Here is a 24,820-nt window from a genome sequence, read left to right on the forward strand (position 1 = left end):
TATATTTTTGGGAAATTATTAAGCTGTAATGTTGGGAAAGAAAAATCATATTTTCATGGAAAACATAGCTATTTAAATATTGCCGTTTAATAGGCATATATATAGGCTATTTTATTTGTCTTAGGGTAGCCTACACACAGCAAGATAATGACCAGGCCGTCACGCAAATATTTTTCCGGCATATATTTGAGGTAAGGCCAATAGTCTTACAGTATCTGGATTTCGAATTTTTGTCGCATTAAATATTTTATTTTATTCGTGACAATTAAAAAAAGTATTAAAAGTGTGAAGGAGATATCTTGAGTTCACGAGTCAATTCTTGTGGCTTTGATTGAACTTTTATTGAAGAATGAGGCAAGAGAACATTTTATTTTTGACAAAAAAGAAAAAGAAAAAAAAGAGAGAGAAAATAAACACTCCAGGGGTCTTATGACATTTAGTTTGAGCACTTTGATGTGGAATAATAACTTTTGCTGTATTCTCAATTGTTTAAATATGGGATAAGTGCTTGTTCAAACTTGTGTTTGTTGTACATTAATATGATGTACAGCTGATTTTGAATTATTTTTGGGTTGAATCATTTTGGACAGATTGGTCTGAAATGTTGCTTATTTAAAGTGCTTAATATCGATGATACACAATTAATTCGGGATAGCACATCAGTGAATTCATTTCGAGAAAAACAATTACATGTAAAAACACATAAATAATGAGAATAATCAATTCCAGTTTATGAAATTTCACATTATACAGTTCATTGCACATTGCCACATATTATGTATTTGTATTGTTTTAAAAAAATCAACCTATTTACACAAGTAACAGTATAATTATTCGAGTGTTTATTGTAATCCTCTGGTTTGTTTTACTCTGTTTTCCTAGACAATTTCATCCACAGTAGAATGTTCAAATGCCAGTGAAAACTTTGGATGGATTGTGATTCAGCAGTCCTCAGTGTGCTTAACTTGAACCTCTCAAACAGAGTGTGAATGGAGAATTCCTTTAGGGGAGGTTTACAGATGACACTGGGATGAAGCTTTAAGTTAAGGTGGTAAGAGGGGCGGTTTAAAGGTGCAGGTCCCTGTGCAGTGGCGTGGAGTGAGCATTTTGCAGGAGAAATGGTGAAGAGCGTCGTGAGCTTCTAGGGAAAAGGTTGATTGAGTTTAATAAATCACAGCACAAGAGAAGTCTAGCTAAGCCTTTACTGAATCATGCTAGTACATTCTCCAAACGTATGATACACATGCATACTGTATGTGTAATGCATGAAGATTATACAGCTATCACACTCCTCTCTAATCATTACTATAATTTACAGTTCGTCAAACACAAATTTTGATGTTTTAATGTGTTTTAAGTACATTGAGTACACTGTAAAAAAGAATTGTTGGTTTAACTTAAAGTAAGTTACCTGGTTGCCTTAATTTTGAGTTCCTTGAAATTAAAAATTTGAGTTACTACAATGAAGGCGATTGGTTTAATCAACAGAAACTCAAAATATTATGTTATCTGAACCACTTTAATTAAGAAAAAATGTTGTGATAAATCATGAAAATAATTTTTTACAGTGTAATTTGTTTAAAAAGTAGCACTTGCATATTTCTTTTGTAATTCTCTTAGAACAATGTGAAAAAAATCTTTTTTATTCCACTTTAATGGATGATAGTGTATCGTAGCCTTTATTTCTAAATTACCTTTAAGCTTCTGCTGAATTGCATAACGAGCCTTTCTCTCTTGATCCAACTCGTTGCACAATGTGTCTACATAAAATAAAAAGAAAAATGAATAAATCATTTGAGGTGGGTCACAAACATGAAATGTTTTATATTTCCTGTGACCAAATATTTTCTTTAAAATTCAGTCTATCTGGAATATGCAAGTGTTACTTTTTTTTTTTTTTTAAACTGACCTTTTTCTCTTTTCAATAGTGCAAAATATGCATTACCTCGTACAATCTGCAGCTGCTGGACCATCTCCTCTCGATAAGACAGTTCCCTCTTCATTTGATCCTGAAAATTATCTGTTAGAGTCAACACGTATTAAGTTATAAATTGAAGAAATTATATAGAAAATAAAGGCATGTTGTGAATATATCCATCTCTTAATTACCTTTCAAACTTTGAAATTCCCGTTCCAGTTTTTTTCTTAACTCCACTTGCTCCAAGAGCTGCTTTTGGAGCTCCTCTGTGGAAACCAATAGAAATCACATCATTTATCATACCACTGTGAATTTTAATCACCACACATATTTCAATAGCTTTTGAGTAAGCTGCAGTCTTTTTTCAGAATTGTATTTTTTATTTATTTTTTTTTTATCATGTATTTTCACTCTGTTTGGTTTTCTTGTCTAATAGCGCTATTTAGGTTACTAAGGCTAAACACACGGTCCCCGTTTTCTCAAGCATGACATTGCAAAATAATTAGGACAGTTGCCTGAGGGGTGTGTGGAAAACGAGCCTGGCAATGTGGATCGTCTGCAGTTCAAGGACAATTCTCAGTAATACACAACCGTGTAGCGATTACACTCATTTTTAAATGCATAATGCATGCACAGAAAAAAAAAAAAAAGGGGGAAACGTTGTAGGCTACACAAAAAGATGTATTTGCCTTAAAAAGACCGTGCCTTGTTGAATCTGTTTAAACAATTAACCATAAAAAGAAAATGGCAGCCAGTATTTGTAATTAGTCATGTTATTTTGTGTAGAGATTACACTCATTTTTAAATGCATAATGCGTGCAAAAAAGGGGGAAACGTTGTAGGCTACACAAAAAGATGTATTTGCCTTAAAAAGACAATGTCTTGTTGAATCTGTTAAAACAATTAATCATAAAAAGAAAATGGCAGCCAGTATTTGTGATTAGTCATGTTATTTTGTGTAAAACTTGTTATTTTCTTAGATAACAATGGAATAACACAGCTCAAAGTTGTCCATAAACGTAAATGTTAACTCTCTTGTATACCTTTCGCCATATTTTCGATGTCTTTCTCGAAATTGAATCTGTTATCAGTTCTTCTCAATGCAGCGTCGTCTGCCAGAAAATAAGAAATATATTATTATACTGAATTACAAAGGCTAATGTAAAAAAAAAAAAAAAAAAACAGGACAATATTTTTAGATCTGCTACTCACTTGGGTTCTCTTTGCTAACGCTAATTTGGTCCGAACAGGATTTTTGTGATTCACATTCGTCGTCAGTTGAAATGTGTGAATCTAAAGGAAAATATCCTTGTTAGCAAGCCACTTATTCAGAGTGCATAATTTAATATAATTTATCTTAAAATCGATAAAATGAAAATTATACAGACTATATAATAGCCTACCAATGAATTTAAATCTCAGTTTATATTAAATTGTCTTACCATTTGTTTCCGGCGCGCCGCGAGGAAGTTTAGAGGCCAAACATGGCAGTGTGCTTTGAAGAGATGCTCCCTCCTTTTCATTTGAGTACACCTGCAAAAATTATCCAAGCAATAAAAAAAAAAAAATACAACCCCAATTATGTATAATTTTCTTTCTTCTTACGCAACCACGCGTCAGACAACAGACTGCATTTAATAGTGCTCTAATAATGACCTAAGAATATTTGGCAACATCAAGGCAAATTACTCGTATTACAAGGTAAATTCGGTCAGATGGACTGACAAAGAGAATAATTTGTGCAGTAACCACAGGGGAGCCCTTAAACCAATGCACTAATAGCCCGCGGGCGACAACAGAAATGACCATTCATTCTAAACATTTAATTTACTATAATTACGCGCCGCTGTGTTCTTTTATTTAGATCGTTCTGCATTAATAAAATGAATTTAAACGAGCTGTATCCATAACAACAAAAATTGCAAAGTGTCACAAATATAAATAAATGTAGAGTCCATAGGCTCATAATTAAGCGTCATCACTCGCTATTAGAGCTGAAAGACTGCTGAGCAATTACTGCTTTTATTCAGTCTGCCAGTTTGTTGATTCAAAATAATTTTACACTAAGCTGTAGATATATATTTGATGTTTTAATAATAGACAGATTGTCATATGGTTTCAATAGCACTTAATATGATAGTTTGTGTGACTCACATCGTAAGCAATGGCATCATTCTTCTTTGCCACCTGCTTGTTCTGCTTCTGTTCAGGAGAGCCCGCGTCACTGAAAGCGGCTATCTGGTCATCGTCTGGCTGCGGCGTTCGACTGTTTTCACCCACGGGACTTTGCCGGTCATCCACGGAAAGTTGTATAGACTCCTCATCATCTGGAATTCTGTGAGTCTCCACGTCGACATCTGGTTCTTCGCCGCTATCCACACACGGAGATGCTGATCTGTAGCTGGAGCTCTCACTAACGAAGTCTGGCGACAAATGGCCAGGGTGAGCTCCGCTGTACGCGTCCCTGTTCCCGTAGAGCTTAGCTATGCTTTCCGCATCTTTAACGACCGGTCTGAACGCAGAAATATAGCTCAACTTTCTGGGGGTGCTGGGTTGACCCTCACTTGACCTGGCCTCGTCTCCAGATTTGTCCTCATCGTTCCTTAAGGACTGCGAGCTGGAGCAGCGCTCGCTGTCGAACAGACTGTCTCTAGGTGTGTTTCCTCCCCGCTCGCTTTCTGACATCTCTGCTTCGGTTTGCCGGCCACTTATGAGCTCCGTGTGTGGCTTTAGTTGCGCTGGTTGATAGGATGAGAGCGGCAGGCTGCCCGTGGTAGGCCAAAACATGGGGAACGATGGATAGATACCGTCCTTCGCACCGGGCCAGAACACACCAGGTACATTAGTCTTATTCTGCTCCCCAGCTCCATCATCCTTCTTCTGACACAGTCCAAATGCTGGGAAACTATACGGATGCGGGAATATGGGTGGTGGGATCTTCTGGAGCATGCCGAAACTCTTACTAGGCACAGGAATGATCGGGTAGTTACGCACGCTGTTGGTTAAACTGAGGTTACCACGGTCGTCGTCGCAGCGCAAAGTTTTGTGAGGAATGTCAGGGGAAGAGGTCTGCGTGATGTTACCAGAGGCCTGCGGTTTGAGCGGGGAGGACATTTCTGATCCACTCCCTGGCATCGCCCGTTTCCGGCTCCCGCCGTTAAACATGGCCTTGACGTCCTCCCACGCGTGACAAATGTCATCAGACAAGCTTTTGTCGGTGAGTTTTAGATGGCGTCTCCATGAATTAAAATTAGCCGCGTCCGGCTGTGTGTATTTAGACTCAGGTGTGCGGTGCGAGTGAAATATAAATTTGTTGGGTGAAAAATACATATTACAATAGGTGCACTTGATGCATTTCGCCCTAGAGCTGTTGTACCTCGCAGGTATGAAGCTTCCTCGGCAGCCCCAGGCGCACTCGTGTGAAACATCGAAAGCAAAATTCTCGGGTAATTTGGGAGGGTTGTGAGCCCCGAGGAAGGATTTGCAGAGGCGCTCGGCCTCGCGTTTGGTAATCATGCCACAGCGGCGCGAGGAGATGGGCATGGCCCCCGCGCGCCTCAGGATCTCCAGCTGCACCGGTGTGCACTGCACACACGTAATTCCAAGCGCCACGCGTCTGTTGTGGATTTCGTTGTAGCTGTAGTTTTTCAGCAAAGTGTTGGAAATCTGCGCCAGACACAGTCTTTCCTGACCGTCGATAACCAAAGAGACGATGGGCACTCCGTACAGCGCGGTCTCACTCACTTGATTTGGCTTCAGCGAGCTGCTGCCAGAATAGGGCTGCAGTTCTTGCTTTGAGTTGGGGGAAGAGCAAGCATCTCGTCCCGTAGAAAGCTGACCGGGTATCGACTCCATTCCTGGAAGTCTGTAAAGAACGAGACAGAAATTTAAAATTACACTCCAATTCGAGAACTCTTGAGAGATTATCTAGCATTATCAATGTGTGCTCTGTGTAAGCGTTATCCTAACACGATATTTATTGTAATTAATAGCATATCTTTAGTTTTTATTATAATATAAGCCTACAACATTATTTCAATAAAAAAAACAAAATTTAAAAAAATTGACTTTTTGTTTGTTTGTTTGTTTTGTCTCCTTCCTGTCTACAATTAGTTCGTTTGTTTCATTCAACATAGATATACCTTTGCAAGACAATAGCCTAAATGTTATTTTAAAAATTAGGCCACAATTTTTACAATAATAACAAACATTATTTTGCCAATTATTACAGATTGTACAGTTAGTATTTTTAGTCAGCACTTTTAATTTTAATTAACAGCTTTATGCCTACTTATTAATATTTAGTACAATACTTGTTTTTTTTAGGTTGACAATATTGACGGCTCTGACACTATCTTTAAAAGCTCGCACTCTCTGACCTGAAAGCCTGCATCATTGCTTAATGTCTCCAAATCGGCTCAGAAGCCGGAGCGATTACTTAAAGGCCTCTTACGGCGCTAATACGCAAAGGGGCAGAAGGGAAGAATCTTTTAGCTACTCCAATAAGCTTAGCAACAAGGAAAAGAAGCAGTAAGCCGCTTTCTGTGTAATTACACAGACTGTTTTGTTCGACTTTGATCTGTTAATAAAAGTTTATCATTTATAATTAAACCATTGCGCAAGGATCTGTTATATTTCAGTCATTTTCGTTTTCTATATGTCTCCGTATTGTTTAAATGTTTATGTTTATGTATAAATATTCTTTAGATTTGTCATATTATTTTGAATCGCCTGATTTAGGTGCTATAAATTCTTTCATAATCAAGGATCAGCATATTTCAAAACATTACAGGCTTTTGTTAAATATAGACCAAAAATAATTTTGACAATAATAAGCGCGTTAATTTAAGAAAATACAAGGCTGATTATAATTTTAATAGAAAACGTAAATATAAAAAGTAACCTACCTTTTTATGAATAAACGGAGTCAGATGAGCGAGCGTGTTTGCGTCAAATTAACAGGCCTAAAACAAGGAGGACAAAAAACGTCCGTCTGTAGTGTGTGATGAGAACTGCGAGGCTGGATAGAGTCTTCCCTCTCAAAACAGCTTTAGAGTTTCCATCCCACTCAGCTCTCGTGCTTGGTGACGGGAGCGCGAGCCGAGTGACCACATGGCAGTCCCGGAGCTCGTGCCTCTTCTTAATAGGTTCTGCGCAATCTACTTCAAGAGAGGGAACGCCAAAAGAATAAGAAGGCACACCCACTGAGATCAAATCCGATTCTGGTATTAACCGTTTGCTTCCACTACTCCAAAACAAAGATCACTGCCAATTTAGAATTGAGCTGCTTCGATAGATAGATAGATAGATAGATAGATAGATAGATAGATAGATAGATATCGTGAGATCAGACAACGACAAATATGCCACCAAAAACAGGGCGCTTAGTGTAATTTAAGCGATTTTTTTGCATAGACGATTGCGCATGAATAAAGGCGGAATAGATGGGTTTGTTCATGAACAATGAACAACGTTAAATTATGATGCGTATCCCCCCCAACTCATATCATGTAGCCTACACCTGTGTCTTTTTCTCAGACACTAATGTGTTTCCCATGAATTTTAGAACTTAATGTTCATGTTTGAGTGACACTTCGGAAACCAAACAATATATCATTATAAATTTGCATTGAATATTTCCTCTAGGCAACACGTCCACAGGCCATGCGGTCTAAACTGCTATTAGAGGCTCGCGGTCATCGCATTTTACGTCACATGTCTCCTGGTGAATGATGCACATTTGTTAAACACACCAGCCAGTGAGAGCGGCTAGTGTGTACAAACAGTGATATATCAGAGCAATGGACTGAGGTAAGTGGTGCAACCTTATATGGCCGTATTAACTATTTAAAACCTGATCAATGCCCCTCAGTTAACCCCACTATGTCTTGACGTAAAGATATCAATATCGAACCGGGCGAAGTTGTGTCGTCTACTTTGGAACACGACAATGGAAAAGTGTTATTCTCTCAGAAATGTTTTGGCATCATCAGTCACGCGTTTAGTGCGCGTCTTCCACTTATGAGCGTTTGACACCGGATTAAAAACAAAGCAAAATAAATTCACTAGTCTGTTTTAAATAGCTGATATATACTGTATTTTATTTATCTGTTATTTTGTGAAATACTTCCAACCTATTTTAATTATTCCAGTCAGTTTATTACACATTTTACCGCCATTTTATTACCTGCCGTCTTTCGTTAAGGTTTCAAAAAAGATTTTTGATTAAACTGTAATTAATTATATAAAATGTTAACAATTACACGAATCAATTAGTTAGCCTAATAATGTCCAAAAATGCCTTAGAGGAATGGTTCATCTCAGCAGAGGTATTACATCAGAACTGCCTTCGAGCGAAAGTGTATTTTGCATTAACTGAATATGTGTCTGTAGGCTATGGATAGGTTGTATAATAGGCTCTTTGACACAAGTAGGATAAATGGATGCGTTTAAAAAAAAAAAAAAAAAATTCTTTTCAAAATATTCGAGCAATAATTAAATGAAAATAAATAAATACGTATTAAAAGCAGAAGGTATAGTTAGCTTATATCATCACAGAGTTGAGAACAAATGGGAAAGTTTAAAAATCTGTCAAGCGATGCTCAGTATGTCCTGTGACCAAGGGGCCACGGCTTAACCTAATTCAATATTAATAGGAAGGGAAACTTTAACCAGATCTGCCTGGCCGTGTCTCCTTTCACAACCAAGAAGCTTCGTTCTGGCCCAACAATAATTACAATTTTATTCTGTAATTATTCCTTTCTTGTTAATTATTTAGTGGTCAGACTCAGTGCAGCATTGTTAGCGTTTATGGCGGGGAGACAGGGGCTCACATGTCCTACAAGACTGGACCCTCCCACGAGCAGGTAAAGCTACACAACACCCGTCTTTAAACAAGCCATCCTGCCATCATTTAATCAGACCTTTGAGAACATCCCTTTAAAATGCGTAACTCACACTCCTCACAATATTAAAAAAAAAAAAAAAAAAACTCTAAGAAAAATGCATTTATATTAATTTAAAAGTTGCCTATATTACCATGCCCTATTAATTTGAGTACCAATCAGGTTACTTTGTATTAAACTTGATGTGCTTAGTAACCTCTCTGACATGCTATTAAATAATCGATGATTGTTTTTACATAACGGTTGAATCAATACGATAAATATTGTGTTTCAGGACGACATATGCCATTATTGGCTCATTAATATACGCGCTATTATATTACACGGGCATGAGTAAACTAATTAAAGAAACTTTATAGGCCAGTTGCTGAGTATGAAAGAAAGAATTGGGAAAAAAAAGTCTTGATTAAATAGCGCCCTGCATATGATCTTTTTGCATAACATTAGGATTAAAATGTGTTGTTAAAAGATGCCTGTACCGCACATGAAGTTGTGCTAATATGGTGGGAGGATATTTAAAACAAGACTAGTCCAACATCAGTATTTACCATATTACCGCATAGAAGTAAACTATAGCTTTAATCCGTCAGAGTGGTGGACAACTGAGTCTTTGTAATAAAATAGACTAGAAGGAACGAGTAGTCAGTATGACTGAAGTGAGTCCGGCACAACCGCTAGTTATTTTTAAATGAATGTCCTTTAAGAAGGCTAATGCCATCATCAGCTGCCCCGGACACCCTTACAGGACAGTCTGAACTGATGCCATCTGGTTGCCGTTTTAGAGAACTAAAGGCAATGACCATGAGATCAGGCATCTCTTTATTCCCAAAGCGATTTTAGGTTGAATTTTAAAAACCACTTTCAGTTAAACTTGGCACAACATCTTAAGTCTATATAACTTGAGCGATAACCTTTTTTTTCTGGTGGTAGGCTATCTTAAACCAAATGTATAATTTTATTTTAAGAAGAAGCTCATTCAGTTCAAAGAACGCATTAACAAGTTCAGATGAGGGGAAAAAAAGACGAAACCACTTTTAGAAAAAAATAAGAGATCTTGTCCTGGAGGTCATTGCGAAGATTGGCACATAAATCAAAGGCAGACTAATTCAGCAAGAGAGGTTTAATAAACGCATCAGCTGAAAAGCAGTGTTCTACAGTCGCCGGTATATCCGCGCAGTATAAAAGCACGACCCCAATAAATTTCACTTTAGCGCGAGATCAATCAGCTTCTCTCATATTGATCTCTGTCGCCTTGACACCCTCGAGTCGCATGCCGCAACCTTTTTGTTTCGAGTGAAAATAGCGTTTCGATTACTGTTTTTATTAGGAAAAGATTGCTACAAGAGGCTCACCATGGCCTGAAAATTAAGTGGTGACATTTTAATTACTAGACATTGATAAAGGAATCTTGGTAATGGCTGTGAACAGGTCTTTCAGTGCTCGTCCGGCCCCCGCGCTAATCAAACTGGACTGCAGGAGAAAGGTCGTATTAGAGCAGCAGTATATGGGCCCCACCAGCTGAAGGAGGAGGAATACTAAGGGCCTTTAACTGCTGGGGCCCATATACTGCTGCTCTAACGAGACCTTTCTCCTGCAGTCCAGATTGATTCTACTGCTGTTTGACCCTAAAATGCATAAGTGGGACAAAAATTACTTCCAACACTTGGATTATATTTCATTGGCAAAGACTAGGCTATTTATCAGCTTAAGTTAGATATTGTTAACTGAATGTTCTCAGATTTTCCCATTTTTATATAAATAATGGAGTTTGTAATACCTCTTGTTTGATGTAAACAATGGCTGAAAAAATGCAATTTTAGTTTGCCATTTGACACCTATAATATATATATATATATATATATATATATATATACACACACACAATATAGCAAAAATGGCAAACTAAAATTATTTTTAAGCCATTTTTATTTAAAAAAAAAAAAAAAAAAAAAAAAAAAAGAGGGAGTCTGTTGTGTGTGTGTATATATATATATATGCTTTCCAACATCATTCCGCCTGGATATTCATTATGCTTTTTGTATTGATCACCATAATGCTACATCCGATGCACGGTGTTATTGTAAACATTAAGGTTGGACTGTGTAAGTGAACACTAACACTGATCCGGTTCAATATGCACTCATGTGGAGAGGAGAGTGACTCCGACCTCCGTATCAGATTCCTGTCCTCCTCACTGTAGTCATCCTGTACGGACCCCAACACTCGGAAAACACTGGACCAAAACTGCATCCCATGACCGCTAATGAATTACGTGTAATCAAATACCATCCTTTCAAACACACAAAGTGTAAACTATGTAATGCTAATCATCTGAGGGATAAACCTAAACCTAATCCAGAGGAGTATGTTTAAAAGAATAGAGTCTTTGAAGATGGAAGTAGGTTTATAATACTATATACTTAATTATTTATCTCATAAATAACTTATACAGGCTTTCAGAATGCAGATAGCCAAATGTAAATACATTTATGCAAACATTGGGTGGTCAAATCTATACAGCCTTGCATTGCTGAGTTTTATTTAGAGAAAACAACTCGTGCTGCATGTTTTTGAAAGGTGTGCTGTGAGCACCAGCACCACATTTTCTTCACAAATCATATAAATCTAGTTCAGATTATCCTGAAAAATAGGGAAATGTTATAAAAAGCAGATAAACGAAACCATGAGATCTGAAAGGTTTTATTTAGAAAACTCTCCTTTATGTGCAAACCTCACCCCAACTGCTTTAGGTAGTCACATTTGTTTTTGTTTCTCATAGATTATGTTTTGGCCGAATGTCTTTATAATCTGAGAAACTAATCTGAGATAGTTCTACATAAGAAAAAAGGAGCAACAAATAATATAACTTATAGTACAGTTTAAAAAAAAAAAAAAAAAAAAATCAACAATATAATGTATTTGGCTTTGGTATGTGTCAACTACATTTTCAGAACTATACACATTCATTATATAGAAAAACTCTCTTCTTCCACTGTGTTGAGTCATATTGAGTAATAATTCTAAATATTTTCTCAACAGACACAGGCACTGATGAACCACAATATCTAAACAAAAAAGATATATTTGGACCTTGCATTTAAAAAAAACAAACAAACGTTACAGTAATACTGATGAGACATTAAAATGGCTACTAAAATATAAGAAAGGAAAGCAGATGTTATGGCTTGGAGTGTCTAATGCTGATTTACTTTGATAAAATTCTCAGACAAGTGAAGTTGGTTAAATCCAATGCATACAGTTGTATTGGGAGTTTGCTTAATATTTTATGAAGTAGAGGATAAAAGCGAATTCTGGCTTAAAGTGGTGCTATTGGATTTCATGAGTCACTATTGCCATTCTTGCAACAGTTCAGTGGATCCTGCTGTGCTCATACGTATGGAGGAATCTGTTGAGACTGTCTTAAGACTGGGCTAATATAAGAGAATTCACACGTTCTCATCTAAATTCATCTAATTTCTAACTGTCGTAAAGTTTTCTTTTCCAAATGGCTAAATCTGATTTGCTGTATAACTTTGAAATGTATGACATCATTCAAAAGTTTAGGGTCAGTAAGATTTTTTCTCTTTTGCTCACCAAGGCTGCTTTTATTTGATCAAAAATACAGTAAAAACAGTAATATTGTGAAATATGATTGCAATTTAGAATAGCAGTTTTCTATTTTAATATATTTTAAAATGTAATGCATTCCAGTGATGGTAAAGCTGTCACATGATCCTTCAGAAATCATTTTAATATGCTGGTTTGGTCCTCAAGAAATGTATTCATATTATCAATGTTGACAATAGTTGTGCTGCTTAATATTTTGGAGGAAACCATAATACTTTTTGCAGGAATCTTTGATAAAAGTTTAAAAGAACAGCATTTGAAATTTAAATCTTTTTTAACTTTGTCTTTATGATCACTTTTGACCCATTTAAAGGGTTAGTTCACCCAAAAATAAAAATTCTGTCATTAATTACTCACCCTCATGTCATTCTACACCCATAAGACCTTCGTTCATCTTTGGAACACAAATTAAGGTGTTTTTCATAAAATCCGATGGCTCAGTGAGGCCTCTATTGCCAGCAAGATAATTAACACTTTCAATGCCCAGAAAGCTACTAAAGACATATTTAAAACAGTTCATGTGACTACAGTAGTTCAATCTTAACGCTATGAAGCGATGAGAATACTTTTTGTGCGCCAAAAAAACAAAATAACGACTTTATTCAACAATATCTAGTGATGGGCGATTTCAAAACACTGCTTCATGAAGCTTCAAAGCTTTACGAATCTTTTGTTTCAAATCAGTGGTTCGGAGCGTGTATCAAATTGCCAAAGTCACGTGATTTCAGTAAACGAGGCTTTGCTACGTCAAGAAATGATTCGAAACAAAAGATTCATAAAGCTTTAAAGCTTCATGAAGCAGTGTTTTGAAATCACCCATCACTAGATATTGTTGAATAAAGTCGTTATTTTGTTTTTTTGGCACACAAAAAATATTCTCGTCACTTTATAACATTAAGGTTGAACCACTGTAGTCACATGAACTGTTTTAAATTTAACTTTAGTACCTTTCTGGGTGTTTGAAAGTGTAAATTAACTTGCTGTCAATGGAGGCCTCACTGAGCCATCGGATTTTATCAAAAATATCTTAATTTGTGTTCCGAAGATGAACGAAGGTCTTACGGGTGTGGAACAACATGAGGGTGAGTAATTAATGACAGAATTTTCATTTTTGGGTGAACTAACCCTTTAATGTGTCCTAGTTGAATAAAAGTATTAATTTCTTTAACAAAATATCTTACTGACCCCAAAATTTTAAACAGTAGTGTTAATGGAGTTAAAAGTATATAAAACAAACTTCAAAATGAGTCTGAATCAAAGCAATTGATTCCCATGAACCACTTGAATAAAGTTCACAACTGGGTTTATATAGAATGAGGCCAAGAATGAAACTTGCAGGCCTCTAATGCAGCATTACAGTCAGCTACTGCTGGACCATCTAAAAGCTTATCTGCACAAGCTGCCATCCACTGCCTTCCACCGTAACAAGGCATCACATTTTTCTAACTTCATTGGGCTATTGCCACAAGTGGTAGGCCATCTGTGAAACTCAACAAAAAGTGGCTTTTAAAACAACAGCAGCATGACTTGCACTGCAGCAGGGAGCAATGCTCGACACAACCCCATATATTTGAAAACTGTAATGTTTCACTGAACTTGAGATGATTTATGACATGCCCACAATGTTTTGGCAAAACCAGATTGTGGCTTTAAGTACAGACAGAGACACTATTTTTTACTCAAATCGAGTCAAGCGAGCAACAGCCCCCCGCAAGGATCTTCTGTGAAAACATTTACTTTGGAATCTGCACAAAAAGAAACCCACTGCAGAAGAACAAAGTTAAAGATTTGCATCAATGCAAACCAATACACACGGTTAAAATCCTCATGTGCAGGAAGCTAGCATAATCTGCATTAGACATGTAGCAGTTGTCTCACCGTGCACCATTAAACTCAAGCAAGGGAAGAAGTGCTGCAAGTTCAGCTGCTGCTTTTCTAGATTCAGAAACATAAAGTGAGGAAATGTGGACACCATCTCCCATAATTCCATCCTGTGCCAGTGTTGTTCACATGAGTCTCTGGGCCTGCTGGGCTTTGCGGTCCTCTAGGCTGCGGCACACCCACATGGACACGACCTCAGTGTTGCCGTCATTATATTGCACGATAAAGGGGTGATCCTGAAAAACAGAATAAGGCAGATAAATAAATGATTTTTAATTTCCAATGTGATTCTTCACTGATACATAACAGCAATACAAATTAGTAATGGAGGGTGAACAACAATTACATACACTTGCTCAAAGACACAAAAATTATGGGCTGCTATATATACAGCAAGCAAATCATTCTGAAACATGACAAATCTTACTAGAATGTATCATAAAAATGAGACGGGTGTCAATCATGTGCATGCCAAGGTGATTCCTACTGATTTTCCTCTCCATGTTCAACAGAGACAATCAGACAGATTGAGCAGCGTAAATGAGAACATCAGCTCTAATTTTTTTCTGCCACAAAGCCTCTTAAGTACTGACTTTGTATTAAATAGTTCAACTTACAACAGAATGACAGTGATCAAATGCAAAATCATTAGGAAGCCCCAATGAGGAGACATACAAAGAACCCCAAGATGGAAAAAAGCTAAACTGAACTGAAGCTGAAAAAAATCAGATACACATCCAAGGAAAACTTCTCATCAGTAAACAAGCAACAACTGTTTCTTAATCTGATGTTCAGTTGATGCAGACTCAACACCTTTGATGATCTTCTCATAGCCTTTTACCAACCCATCATCTTCTCTCATTATTTCCTTCTTTCTCTCTCAACGAGGACAACGCTATACCATCAATCGTTCTGTCCTCTTAATGGTGAGCTCTGCCTGTGCCACAGTGAGGTTAATCACTCTCAGTGCTGGAGTGCTGGAGAGGGCAGTCCTGAGGGGCGGCTCTACCAGCCACCCATCTCATCAATCACACAGCCTGGGCAGCCGAACGCTCGGTGCCAGCTCCACATCCAGACCTGCTGCAGTGACATACAGCTCTACCTCTGCTCAGGTGAGGGTGTGACCCCAGCGATAGCCTGCTTCCGACCTGACAGAAGAGGCCAGGGAGAATAGGGAAAATTCTTGTAATAATTCTTCAACTATGAGCACTTTTCAACTTGGAAATATAGTCTCTTTAAACACTTTTTATGCTTTTACTACTTAAATTTGCCCACTAATAACGTCCAATACATGTAACACAGCAGAAATTCTGTCCTTTCTTTCCCCCTGAAAGTAACGAACATTTCCACCACAGGTAATATGGTTCCATCCTCTAATATGGTTTAATAACACTCTGTGATGGAAATAATATTTTAAATAAAATGACTAACTCTTGCTGTAAGGCTATTTTCATTTATATGTGCCCTAAATACACAAACTTTAATACGTTTTGCATAATTTGACAATTACAGAATAAATGAATAAATATGCAATTCACAAGCGATATTTAACTAGATTTTTCTTTTTTCCCCCTCACACATCTCATATTTCATCTCAAGCTCTTCGGAGACACTGTTGTCTTCTTGATGTACACTAACAAGTACACTAACTTTTCAAAAAACTTGATCAGGGGCAAAATTGCTGTATTTTGGAAATAATGCTACAACTGTGCGGTAGTCATATTTTGTTTAATTGATATAAACCTTTTTCACACAATAAATATTAAAATCACTTCATTTATTTAGATTGTCACTATTTTAAATGTAATAATTCATATTTTTGCTGTGGACTTTCACATTTGGAACCAGGATAAAAATATGTGTACATAAAAGACATTTGAAAAGTAGCAAAAATAAATGAAGGCATAAAGGGTTAGTTCACCCAAAAATTATCCCATAATTTACTCACCCTCAAGCCATCCTAGGTGTATATATACTTTCAGTCAAACACAATCAGAGTTATATTTAAAAAATATTGTGTCTCTTCCAAGCTTTATAATGGGAGTGAATAGTAACCGATATTTTGAAGCTCAAAAAAGCACATCCATCCATCATAAAATTAATCCATACAGCTCCAGGGGGTTAATAAAGGCCTTCTGTAGCGAAGCGATACTTTTTTGTAAGAAAAATATCCATATTTATAACTTCATATTTATAACTTTCGGTAATGTCCGTCCGCGCGTTTATGAGAGAGACGAGTTCCGGCGTATGACATAGGATGTAGGCGTAGCTTAAGCTCCGACATTTCTCTTTAAAAATTCTCGTTTTAGACTTCTAATTAGTGACTGGTGTATTGTTTTGCTCTATCCTTTGCGCTTCCATGTTCATCAATCCGTCATGCGTCAGGCCAAAGTTCACTCTTTCACCGGAATCGACTCGCGTATGGAAGCCAGTGATTCTAGTATATAGAGTTATAAATATGGATATTTGTCTTACAAAAATGCATTGCTTCGCTTCAGAAGGCCTTTATTAACCTCCTGGAGCCGTATGGATTACTTTTATGATGGATGAATGTGGTTTTTGGGCTTCAAAATCTCGGTTACTATTCACTCCCATTATAAAGCTTGAAAGAGCCAGAATATGTTTTTAATATAACTCCGATTGTGTTTGAATAAATCATCGGATCATTTTCATTTTTGGGTGAACTAACCCTTTAATGTGATCTTCATATAACAAAACCCAAAAATCTTTAATAAAACCAACCCCTCAGACATAAGTGCCCAAAGTTGAAGAAACAATCAGAGCACATTAACAATAAATGTCGAGCATAGGCATGTATCTAGCAGAGCACAAGTTGATAGGATGTGCAGATCTGCTAACTAATGCAAACACATACATTTGGGTGTGTGTCTGATGACCTGAAATAAATCAGAGCTTAGATGGTCACCCGTTTGTTTGGATGAGCTGAGACGGATCACAAACACACAAAGCGCACCACCTGTGTGTCCCTCTGTTCCGTGTGTGTGTGTGTGCTGGAGCATGCCAGAAACAGGACCTCCATTAATTAACCCACCTGCTGCTAGCTTAGCACACTTTCAGAGTGGAGAGGCAGTATAAATACTCTGTTAGTTAGGTCATTATCGTCTCCCTGCTTTACCTCTCCAACACGTGAACAAAAAAATAAATAAATGGGAAAATCTCATTTAAAAGTGTGGCTACATTAATCACAGCCCCATATCAAAGTGTGATAATCACCTGAATTCTCTATTAAAGTAAAACTGCCAAACCCAGGGGAAATCTCACCTCTCTCTTTAATTGTTTTGAGTCTGTTAAAAGCTTTTTAATCTAAGATTAATTTATGCAATTTTAAATAACTCTACATATGATTAATAAGCTTGAAAATTAAAAGGAGTCCAAAGCAATTATAACAAGTGGTTGGTCATCACCTCATTAGAATGTGTTGGTGAACAGCGACAGCTCGGCGTAATGCGTGTCACTGTGTGTGTGTGTGTGTGTGTGTGTGTAAGGCTGATATTGAAGCCGAGAGAAAACATGAGAGAGAGACACAGAGTAAGGAAGGTGAAGAAGTCGGAGTAATAACTAGGTCTTTTCAGATTTGCATACTAACGACCTGCTCCCACTGGAAACAGGACGATGTATATGACAATGTTAAGATTTCATAAATGCTGATCTTTTAATTCAGCAGTCACCATGGGACAAACCATCTGGATTAAAAAGCTGCAGGGTAGGTCTACATCACTTATAGTTAAGCTAACATTACATCTGTGAGTGAGATGGGAGGGTTGGCTACTAACACCTATGAAACACAAACACCTTAAAAACACCCAAAGATTTCTCCAACAGATCTCTAAAAGAGGTCTGTGTTTCAAACTCAGTGTTTTCAGAAAACTGAATACACAATATTGCTTAGGGCTCGGAAGCCAAGAACCTGTTCTTATTCAGAACTAAGTGAATAAGCACTTCTCTGAGGCTTCTTCTGTCAGGTTATATACAAGGGATCATGAGGAGAACAATCTACAGGAACTTTTACAAATATGAGGTTTGTTGAGATTGTCAGTCAGAGGTTAACTGAAAGCTATAACAAGCTTTTAAAGTTAAAAAAAATTCTGGTCAGTGGGATTTCTGATGCATCTGTAAAGCCCGGAACACACCAAGCCGACAGTTTTCTCATGTGTTCCGCACCGTCGACTGAAGTTGGTCCTCGTCAGTTTTTTTCCGGCCGATTCTAGTTGAGAGTCGGCTGAAGTTCTTTCGGTGTGTTCAAACACATTTTTTTCCCCACGCAGCCGATGTGAGGCGACAACACCGTCGGCTTTCGTTGCCGCTAGTTCTTTGACGTTGGGTTGGTGTGTCCCAGCCTTTAGCTCTCTAAATATGGATGGATGGATGGATGGACGGATGGATAGATAATGCAACTGGATTATTTTCTTTCCATACATTTAATCCTTTTAAAGTATTAAAATAATCATTAATGGAATAGATTAATTCCATGAATTATTAATGAAACTGTAACTGTATTACATTAATGTAAAACCATAATTATTAAGAGGAATTAATAATTCCATTAAATTCTTTAGACTTCCCATCCCTAATATAAAGACAAAACCCATATAAGGTGACTATTGTCAGACTTTAAAAACTGTCTGAGCTAAACTGAAATTGATTGATTTATTCAGATTCTCTGAGCTCTAACATTTGATCAAGTCTTTGTGGCAAAGAGAGTCCAGCAGCTTTGAAGACCCCCCATTCTCAAGGGGGTGGGTGGGAAGGAGGGATGACAGACAGACACAGTATCAGAGAGCTAAAAGGTAGGATTACCCTCCGGGGAGTTCAAGAAGCTCCTCAGCGTGCTAATGTGTAAACAAGTCATCAGAGTGGTGTCAGAGGGCTTTCAAAGCCTGTTCTCATCCGAATCCCCACGGCACAGGCCGCTGGCATTCATCGAGACTGTGTCTTTTTAAGAGCCACTCCCATGAGTCTTAAAACACATGAACACAAGCAATCGCTCCTTAGCTCATCAGCCCACGTAATCAGGAAACGTGGGGGTGGATATAGGAGCGCTGTGACAGATTCTGCGAGTTGGTAGGACTCTTTCAGCTTTTTGTCCCTGGCTGAGGCTCATATCTGCTGCAGCTGAGCCCCCTGGACAGCCCACAGGGAAAGGGGGTGGGGGTGGGGTGGCAAAGGCCAGGAGGGGACAAAAGGTGCTAAAAGGCTGACTGAAAATGAGAGAGAAAGATGTCAATCACTGCACTGCATCTAACTAAAACTAAAAGCTTTACACGTTACAGACATATAAATAGAAAATAATATTCCTGGATCTCCAGAATTGAGTAAAAAAAAAAAAAAAAAAAAAATTGACAACAAGTGAGTAGAAAAGTTGAATTAAGTTATTTTTCTTTCAGTTTTTTTAATAATATATTCTAAAATGTAAATTTATTCCTGTGATGACAGCTGAATTTTCGGCAGCCATTACTCCAGTTTTCAGTGTCACATGATCCTTCAGAAATCATTCTAAATGCTAAGCTGATGCTCAAGAAACATTTCCTTTCATTATCAATGTTGAAAACAGTTGTGCTGCTTAAACTTAATGTGGAAACATGATTCAGGATTTTTTGATGAATAGAAAGTTCAAAAGAACATTTCTTTGAAACATATTTGAGTTTTTCCTTAGATCTTTTGTAAAATATTAAATGTCACTTGATCTGTTTAGCATCCTTGCTGAATAAAAAGTATTCTTTTCATTAAAAAATTTCAAAAGAAACAGCATGTTTTATTAACAGCGCTAGTATACAGACATCCGATATTAGAGGATGAAGAAGATACAAGGACATCCCACAAATTTCTTACCTATTCTCAGAAAGATGAGTTAAATGCTAAGCATCATTGAAAGTGGAGCCTGACTGTCTATCACTAGATGATGAGTGAGCAAACACTGAAGCACAGGTATCACACACATTCAGCGTGCAGCATCTCTGCATTAGCAGTTAGATCTCTATGGACTGCGCTGTCCGTGGTGCTGACAAAATCCAGCTGCTGTGCTGACAGCTTTTAAAGGCTCTGAGTGCTAACTTCTGTGACCGTGTGAGCCGACACACAACCTCAGATTACATCAGTCCAGCCAATGGGAGAGTTTAAGTTGTTCCAAGTGGCACAAAGACAGAAGGGAGACAGGACACAGCATTTTTGAAACAGAGTTTTTGAGTTAATAAGCACTAGAGCCTGTGGGCTGATTTTCCAGACACAGATTTAGCCTGGGCTGAGACTCAAAATTCCAGTGGATAAATCAAGTATTTCATTTAAGCCTGAGTCTTAGAAATGAGACAATATTTATAAGTTTCCTTTTTGAATGAGGACACAATGTGCAATAAATAAATAAATAACTTTACTTTATACAACCGGACAATTTCCACAAAATTAAACATCAAAATGTATAATTTGCAAATGTTTATAAATCATATATCTTGATTATAAATCATATATTTTGATTACATATATATATATATATAAAAAATTTTCCAAACAAAAAAAACCCTACACCCTCCCTTGTGTTCAAAAGGGGGATTCTGTTTGATTTTGACTATGTGAATTCTTTCATTTCTAATTTAGAGAGCTAAGAAATGCATTAGAAATCCCACTGACCAGAACATTAAAAGCATTTTATAGCCTTTAATTAACCTCTGACTGACAATCTCAACAAACTTCACATTGGTAAAAGTTCCTGTAAATGTTTCTCCTCGTTATCCCTTTTATATAACATGATAGAAGCCTCAAAGGAGTGCTTATATTTCCAAGAACATTAAAATGTATACATGTTTTTTTTTTGAAGATGTTAAAATGGAAACATTTAGAAGGGTTTAATATCATAATGCTCAAGCAACTTTTTATTCAAGAGCCTTTTTTATCTGAATACTCATGCGCCCTTCACAAACACACAAAGCATCCTCCCATTAATTCAGAACAAATGCACTCGGCTGCTTTTTTTGTCCTTCCTCGATTGAATCCACAGCAGAGGTGTCAAAGGATACACAACCCTTACAAAATTCACATCAATAGCCTGACGGTCAGAGAACTTGCATGCATGGTGCAGACTAGTGGAGTATCTAAAACAGGATAGATGAAGTTTTCAAACAAAAACCAGAAGAAAAAAAAGGTCAAGGTTTTACACAAACCCTTACACGGAGTCCCAACAAAAGCCTTCCTACAATCAAATACACCCATTCACTTACTCTGTCAATCGAATAATTGGCATTTCATGTTTCATGTTCTAAACCTCTTGAAGGTTGATTTGGACTTTTTTTTTTTGTGGGGGGAAGAGTGTAAAAGCGAGGTAAAGAAACTCACCATAAGGTTGTTTGGAGCTGGTCTCTCTTTGGGTTGCTTCCTCATACTGTGGGAACAAAAGCAGAAGAGGTAATTATAAATGTGATGCATGTAGCAATTAATCCTCCACCGTTGGATGAAAGGATGAAAGCAAAAGAAGAAGCATGTCAGAACTCCTTGAAAATAAACAGATGTGTTTGAAGAGGACAAACCTTGACTTACCAGCATCGCTTGAGGACTCATTTTACTCAATACCATAATGGCAAGCGTTTACGAGTTAAAGCTTCAGTGATATTTGTTATGTATTTTACATGGTGGTATGCAAAAGATTCACACCAATAATGTTTTTAACTGGCCAATTTATCTGTCAATATATTGAAAACATGCCACTAAATATCAAGGCAGTCTTTAAGTCCTTAATATAGAGTTTTAAAGGAATGATATCATATCATCCCCTTGGAATTTTAGGGCCCTATTTTAACGATCTAAGCGCATGGTCTAAAGCGCACGGCGCAAGTGCACTTAGGGCGTGTCCGAATCCACTTTTGCTAGTTTAAGGATGGGAAAAATGGTCGGCACATGGTCTAAAAGAGTTGTCCCTATTCTCTTAATGAGTAATGGGTGTGTTTTGGGCGTAACATGCAATAAACCAATCAGAATCTCATCTCCCATTCCCTTTAAAAGCCAGTTGCGCTCGTGCCATGGCGGATTCGCTATTTACATGGTGGAATTTGCAAGCGGAAAAACTGAACGCTTCTCTAGTGAAGAAACGGATCTGCTCTTGCGCGAGCTTATAGCGTATATAGCTTATAGCGAGGATTTTTCTCCATATAGTGGAATTCAATGGTCTCCAAATGGTTAAAGGTAAAAATGACAGTTTCAGTGCAGCTTCAAAGGGCTTTAAACAATACCAGACGAGGAATAAGGGTCTTATCTAGCGAAACGATCAACTTACGGAACGAACGTGGCGGCAGTTCCGTTTTTTCCGTAAGTAGAATAGGGAAGGTGTAGGACATACAGCGTAAGCTTTTTGAAGAATATGAAAGTGCGGTTTTGGCGGAGCCACTTGAAGGCGATCATTTGTTTATATAAAGTATATACATTTAAATTTTTTTTTAGAAAATGACCGATCATTTCGCTAGATAAGACCCTTATTCCTCGTCTGGTATCGTTTAAAGCCCTTTGAAGCTGCACTGAAACTGTCATTTTTACCTTTAACTGTTTGGAGGCCATCTACTATATGGAGAAAAATCCTGGAATGTTTTCCTCAAAAACCTTCATTTCTTTTCGACTGAAGAAAGAAATACATAAACATCTTGGATGACATGGGGGTGAGTAAATTATCATGAAATTTTAATTGGAAAGTGAACTAATCCTTTAAGAGGCAAAACTAATGGATAGGTTTGGGTTTTGCAGTCTATTTGCTTTATTCCGGTCACGTCATTGTCATATGAGTGAGGTTATGTTTTAACCTTGATCCATCCTGTGTATTTGTATTGAGCTGTATGTAGCTATAAAGCTCTACGCTATGGCATACTGGATTAAAGTGTATAAACTATGACATTAAGTGAGATGAAATGTTAAATTTTTACATTGTTGGTAAAAACTGAGTTGTTGCATAGTTGAAATAATTTAAATACTTTAAATGTGAAATATTTTTATATATAGTCAGTGAAACATTTTTCAATGTTTATTAAACTTTGTGAAACACCTTTGCTGAAGCATTGTCTGTTTTCTTGCAGCTTTTTTTTTAGTCTTAAAATGTCTTAAATTTTACAATATTAAGCCTTAAAGGTCAAATAGTCAACAATTTAATTGATGGGGTCTTAAATACAACAATAAACATTAGCATGTTATTTCAGCCATACTGATGTCTAGAGAGAAAGCTATTTTACCTGTCCCACTTTCTGTGGAATAAAGTCATGGTCAGATGTATTACAGTAGCTACTTTCTGTCTAAACAAAAGGAAACTTAATCTTAAATGGTTCCTGCAATAATTACTCACCATATTCCTACCTAAATTTAACATCTGCACTGGACAAAATATTTAGCACTGCCTTTTATTCTTGAACAAGGAAAAAAATATTCATTCTAAAATATGAAGTAAATGTAATAGAAAGCATTAAGTGTAACTTTCTCATGCATGTCAACACATTGTTACAACACTAATTTTATGTTTTAAAACAAACTATAAGTAAACTGCTTGTTTCTCTTGAAAATTATTGCATCAAATAATGTTTTGCAAGATAGAACCTTGTAATTCCAAGCGGAAAGTGATTTTTTACAATTAGAAGGTTCTATCTGCATTTGACCTGTTCTATGAAAGAGACTTGTTCCCCATATCATTTTTGCTATAACCTTGCTAGAACCTTATAATTCCTAGGTGACGAAATGTATTATCATTTACTTTTTTCCCCTCTTTGTTACAGTTTTTTTTTTTTAATGCAGAAAACTATTTAGTTTTTCTGACTTTTCATTCACCTCCTCTCTGGCCATTTAAATGGATGAGAAAGGTGATTTTTTTGCTGCTGTGCTTTTAAGATTTCTATATAGAAGATGTCTCTATGCAATTGAAATGAGTGTTCAATATAGTTGAATCTGCACTGCACATCTTCTTCAAAACCAACCTCTTAAAACAAGTTTACAAAACAATCCATATTGAAATGTGCCAGTGCACCTGTTAAGGTCAGACTGAAAGGATAAGGGACCTTGCGAAAAATTAATTTTAGTCACTCCATCTGAAAGAAATTTAAAGAACTTTACAACAGCAGCAGATTCCACACCTAGCAAGAAACAGCAAACTCAGGGTTCCCACTCTTTAATGAACACCAGATTACAGGACTTTTTCCAAGTACCTGTCATTTGGGGTTGCTTTGTTGTGATGATTTGTTTGCTTTATGTATTAGTTTAGTTTGGGGCTTTATGTTTTGGAGACCTGTTTGTTAAGTTGGAATGTGTTCATTATTTTGTGTTACTTACTTTCCTTAGCAGTGCTTTCCATGTTAAATATTATTAGTTGTAAACTTAATTTTTGTTAATAAATATTTTTGATTCACTTTTGTTCTCGTTGCCTCCCTCATTTGTCGCAGCTCTGAGTGCTCTGATTTTATATACAGTCATCGCTGTATACCAGAGGCGGTTCTAGACCATTTTTAGGGGGGCTTTA

General features: G+C 37.0%; 2 protein-coding genes across 10 annotated transcripts in view; both read right to left on the minus strand.

Moving 5' to 3' along the window:
* Positions 1–297: 297 nt before the first annotated feature.
* On the minus strand, positions 298–14,471 carry skor1a (SKI family transcriptional corepressor 1a). 8 transcript variants are annotated; one of them, XM_051899693.1, is made up of 9 exons: positions 14,329–14,471; positions 4,073–5,783; positions 3,361–3,451; positions 3,131–3,211; positions 2,962–3,030; positions 2,110–2,184; positions 1,946–2,009; positions 1,695–1,760; positions 298–1,138 (listed from the first exon to the last, which is right to left on the minus strand). In XM_051899693.1, the coding sequence occupies exons 1-8, from the start codon at positions 14,430–14,432 to the stop codon at positions 1,697–1,699; spliced, it is 2,259 nt and encodes a 752-aa protein (XP_051755653.1). In that variant the 5' UTR covers positions 14,433–14,471; the 3' UTR covers positions 298–1,138; positions 1,695–1,696. The 8 variants fall into 8 exon arrangements, with proteins under 8 accessions (XP_051755653.1, XP_051755652.1, XP_051755647.1 ...); XM_051899692.1 differs by having other exon boundaries at positions 298–1,141; XM_051899687.1 differs by having other exon boundaries at positions 1,946–2,020.
* The window catches only part of map2k5 (mitogen-activated protein kinase kinase 5), a 67,635-nt gene continuing 54,322 nt past the window's right edge, over positions 11,508–24,820 (minus strand). For both annotated transcript variants that reach the window (XM_051899696.1, XM_051899695.1), the window contains exons 21-22: positions 21,676–21,721; positions 11,508–14,567 (exon numbers count right to left, since the gene is read on the minus strand). In XM_051899696.1, the coding sequence (XP_051755656.1) occupies positions 14,457–14,567; positions 21,676–21,721 (157 nt within the window). In that variant the 3' untranslated portion in view covers positions 11,508–14,456. The remainder of the gene's footprint in view (positions 14,568–21,675; positions 21,722–24,820) is intronic.

Source organism: Ctenopharyngodon idella, chromosome 7 (genome assembly GCF_019924925.1).
Source record: "Ctenopharyngodon idella isolate HZGC_01 chromosome 7, HZGC01, whole genome shotgun sequence".
Taxonomy (NCBI): Eukaryota; Metazoa; Chordata; class Actinopteri; order Cypriniformes; family Xenocyprididae; genus Ctenopharyngodon; species Ctenopharyngodon idella.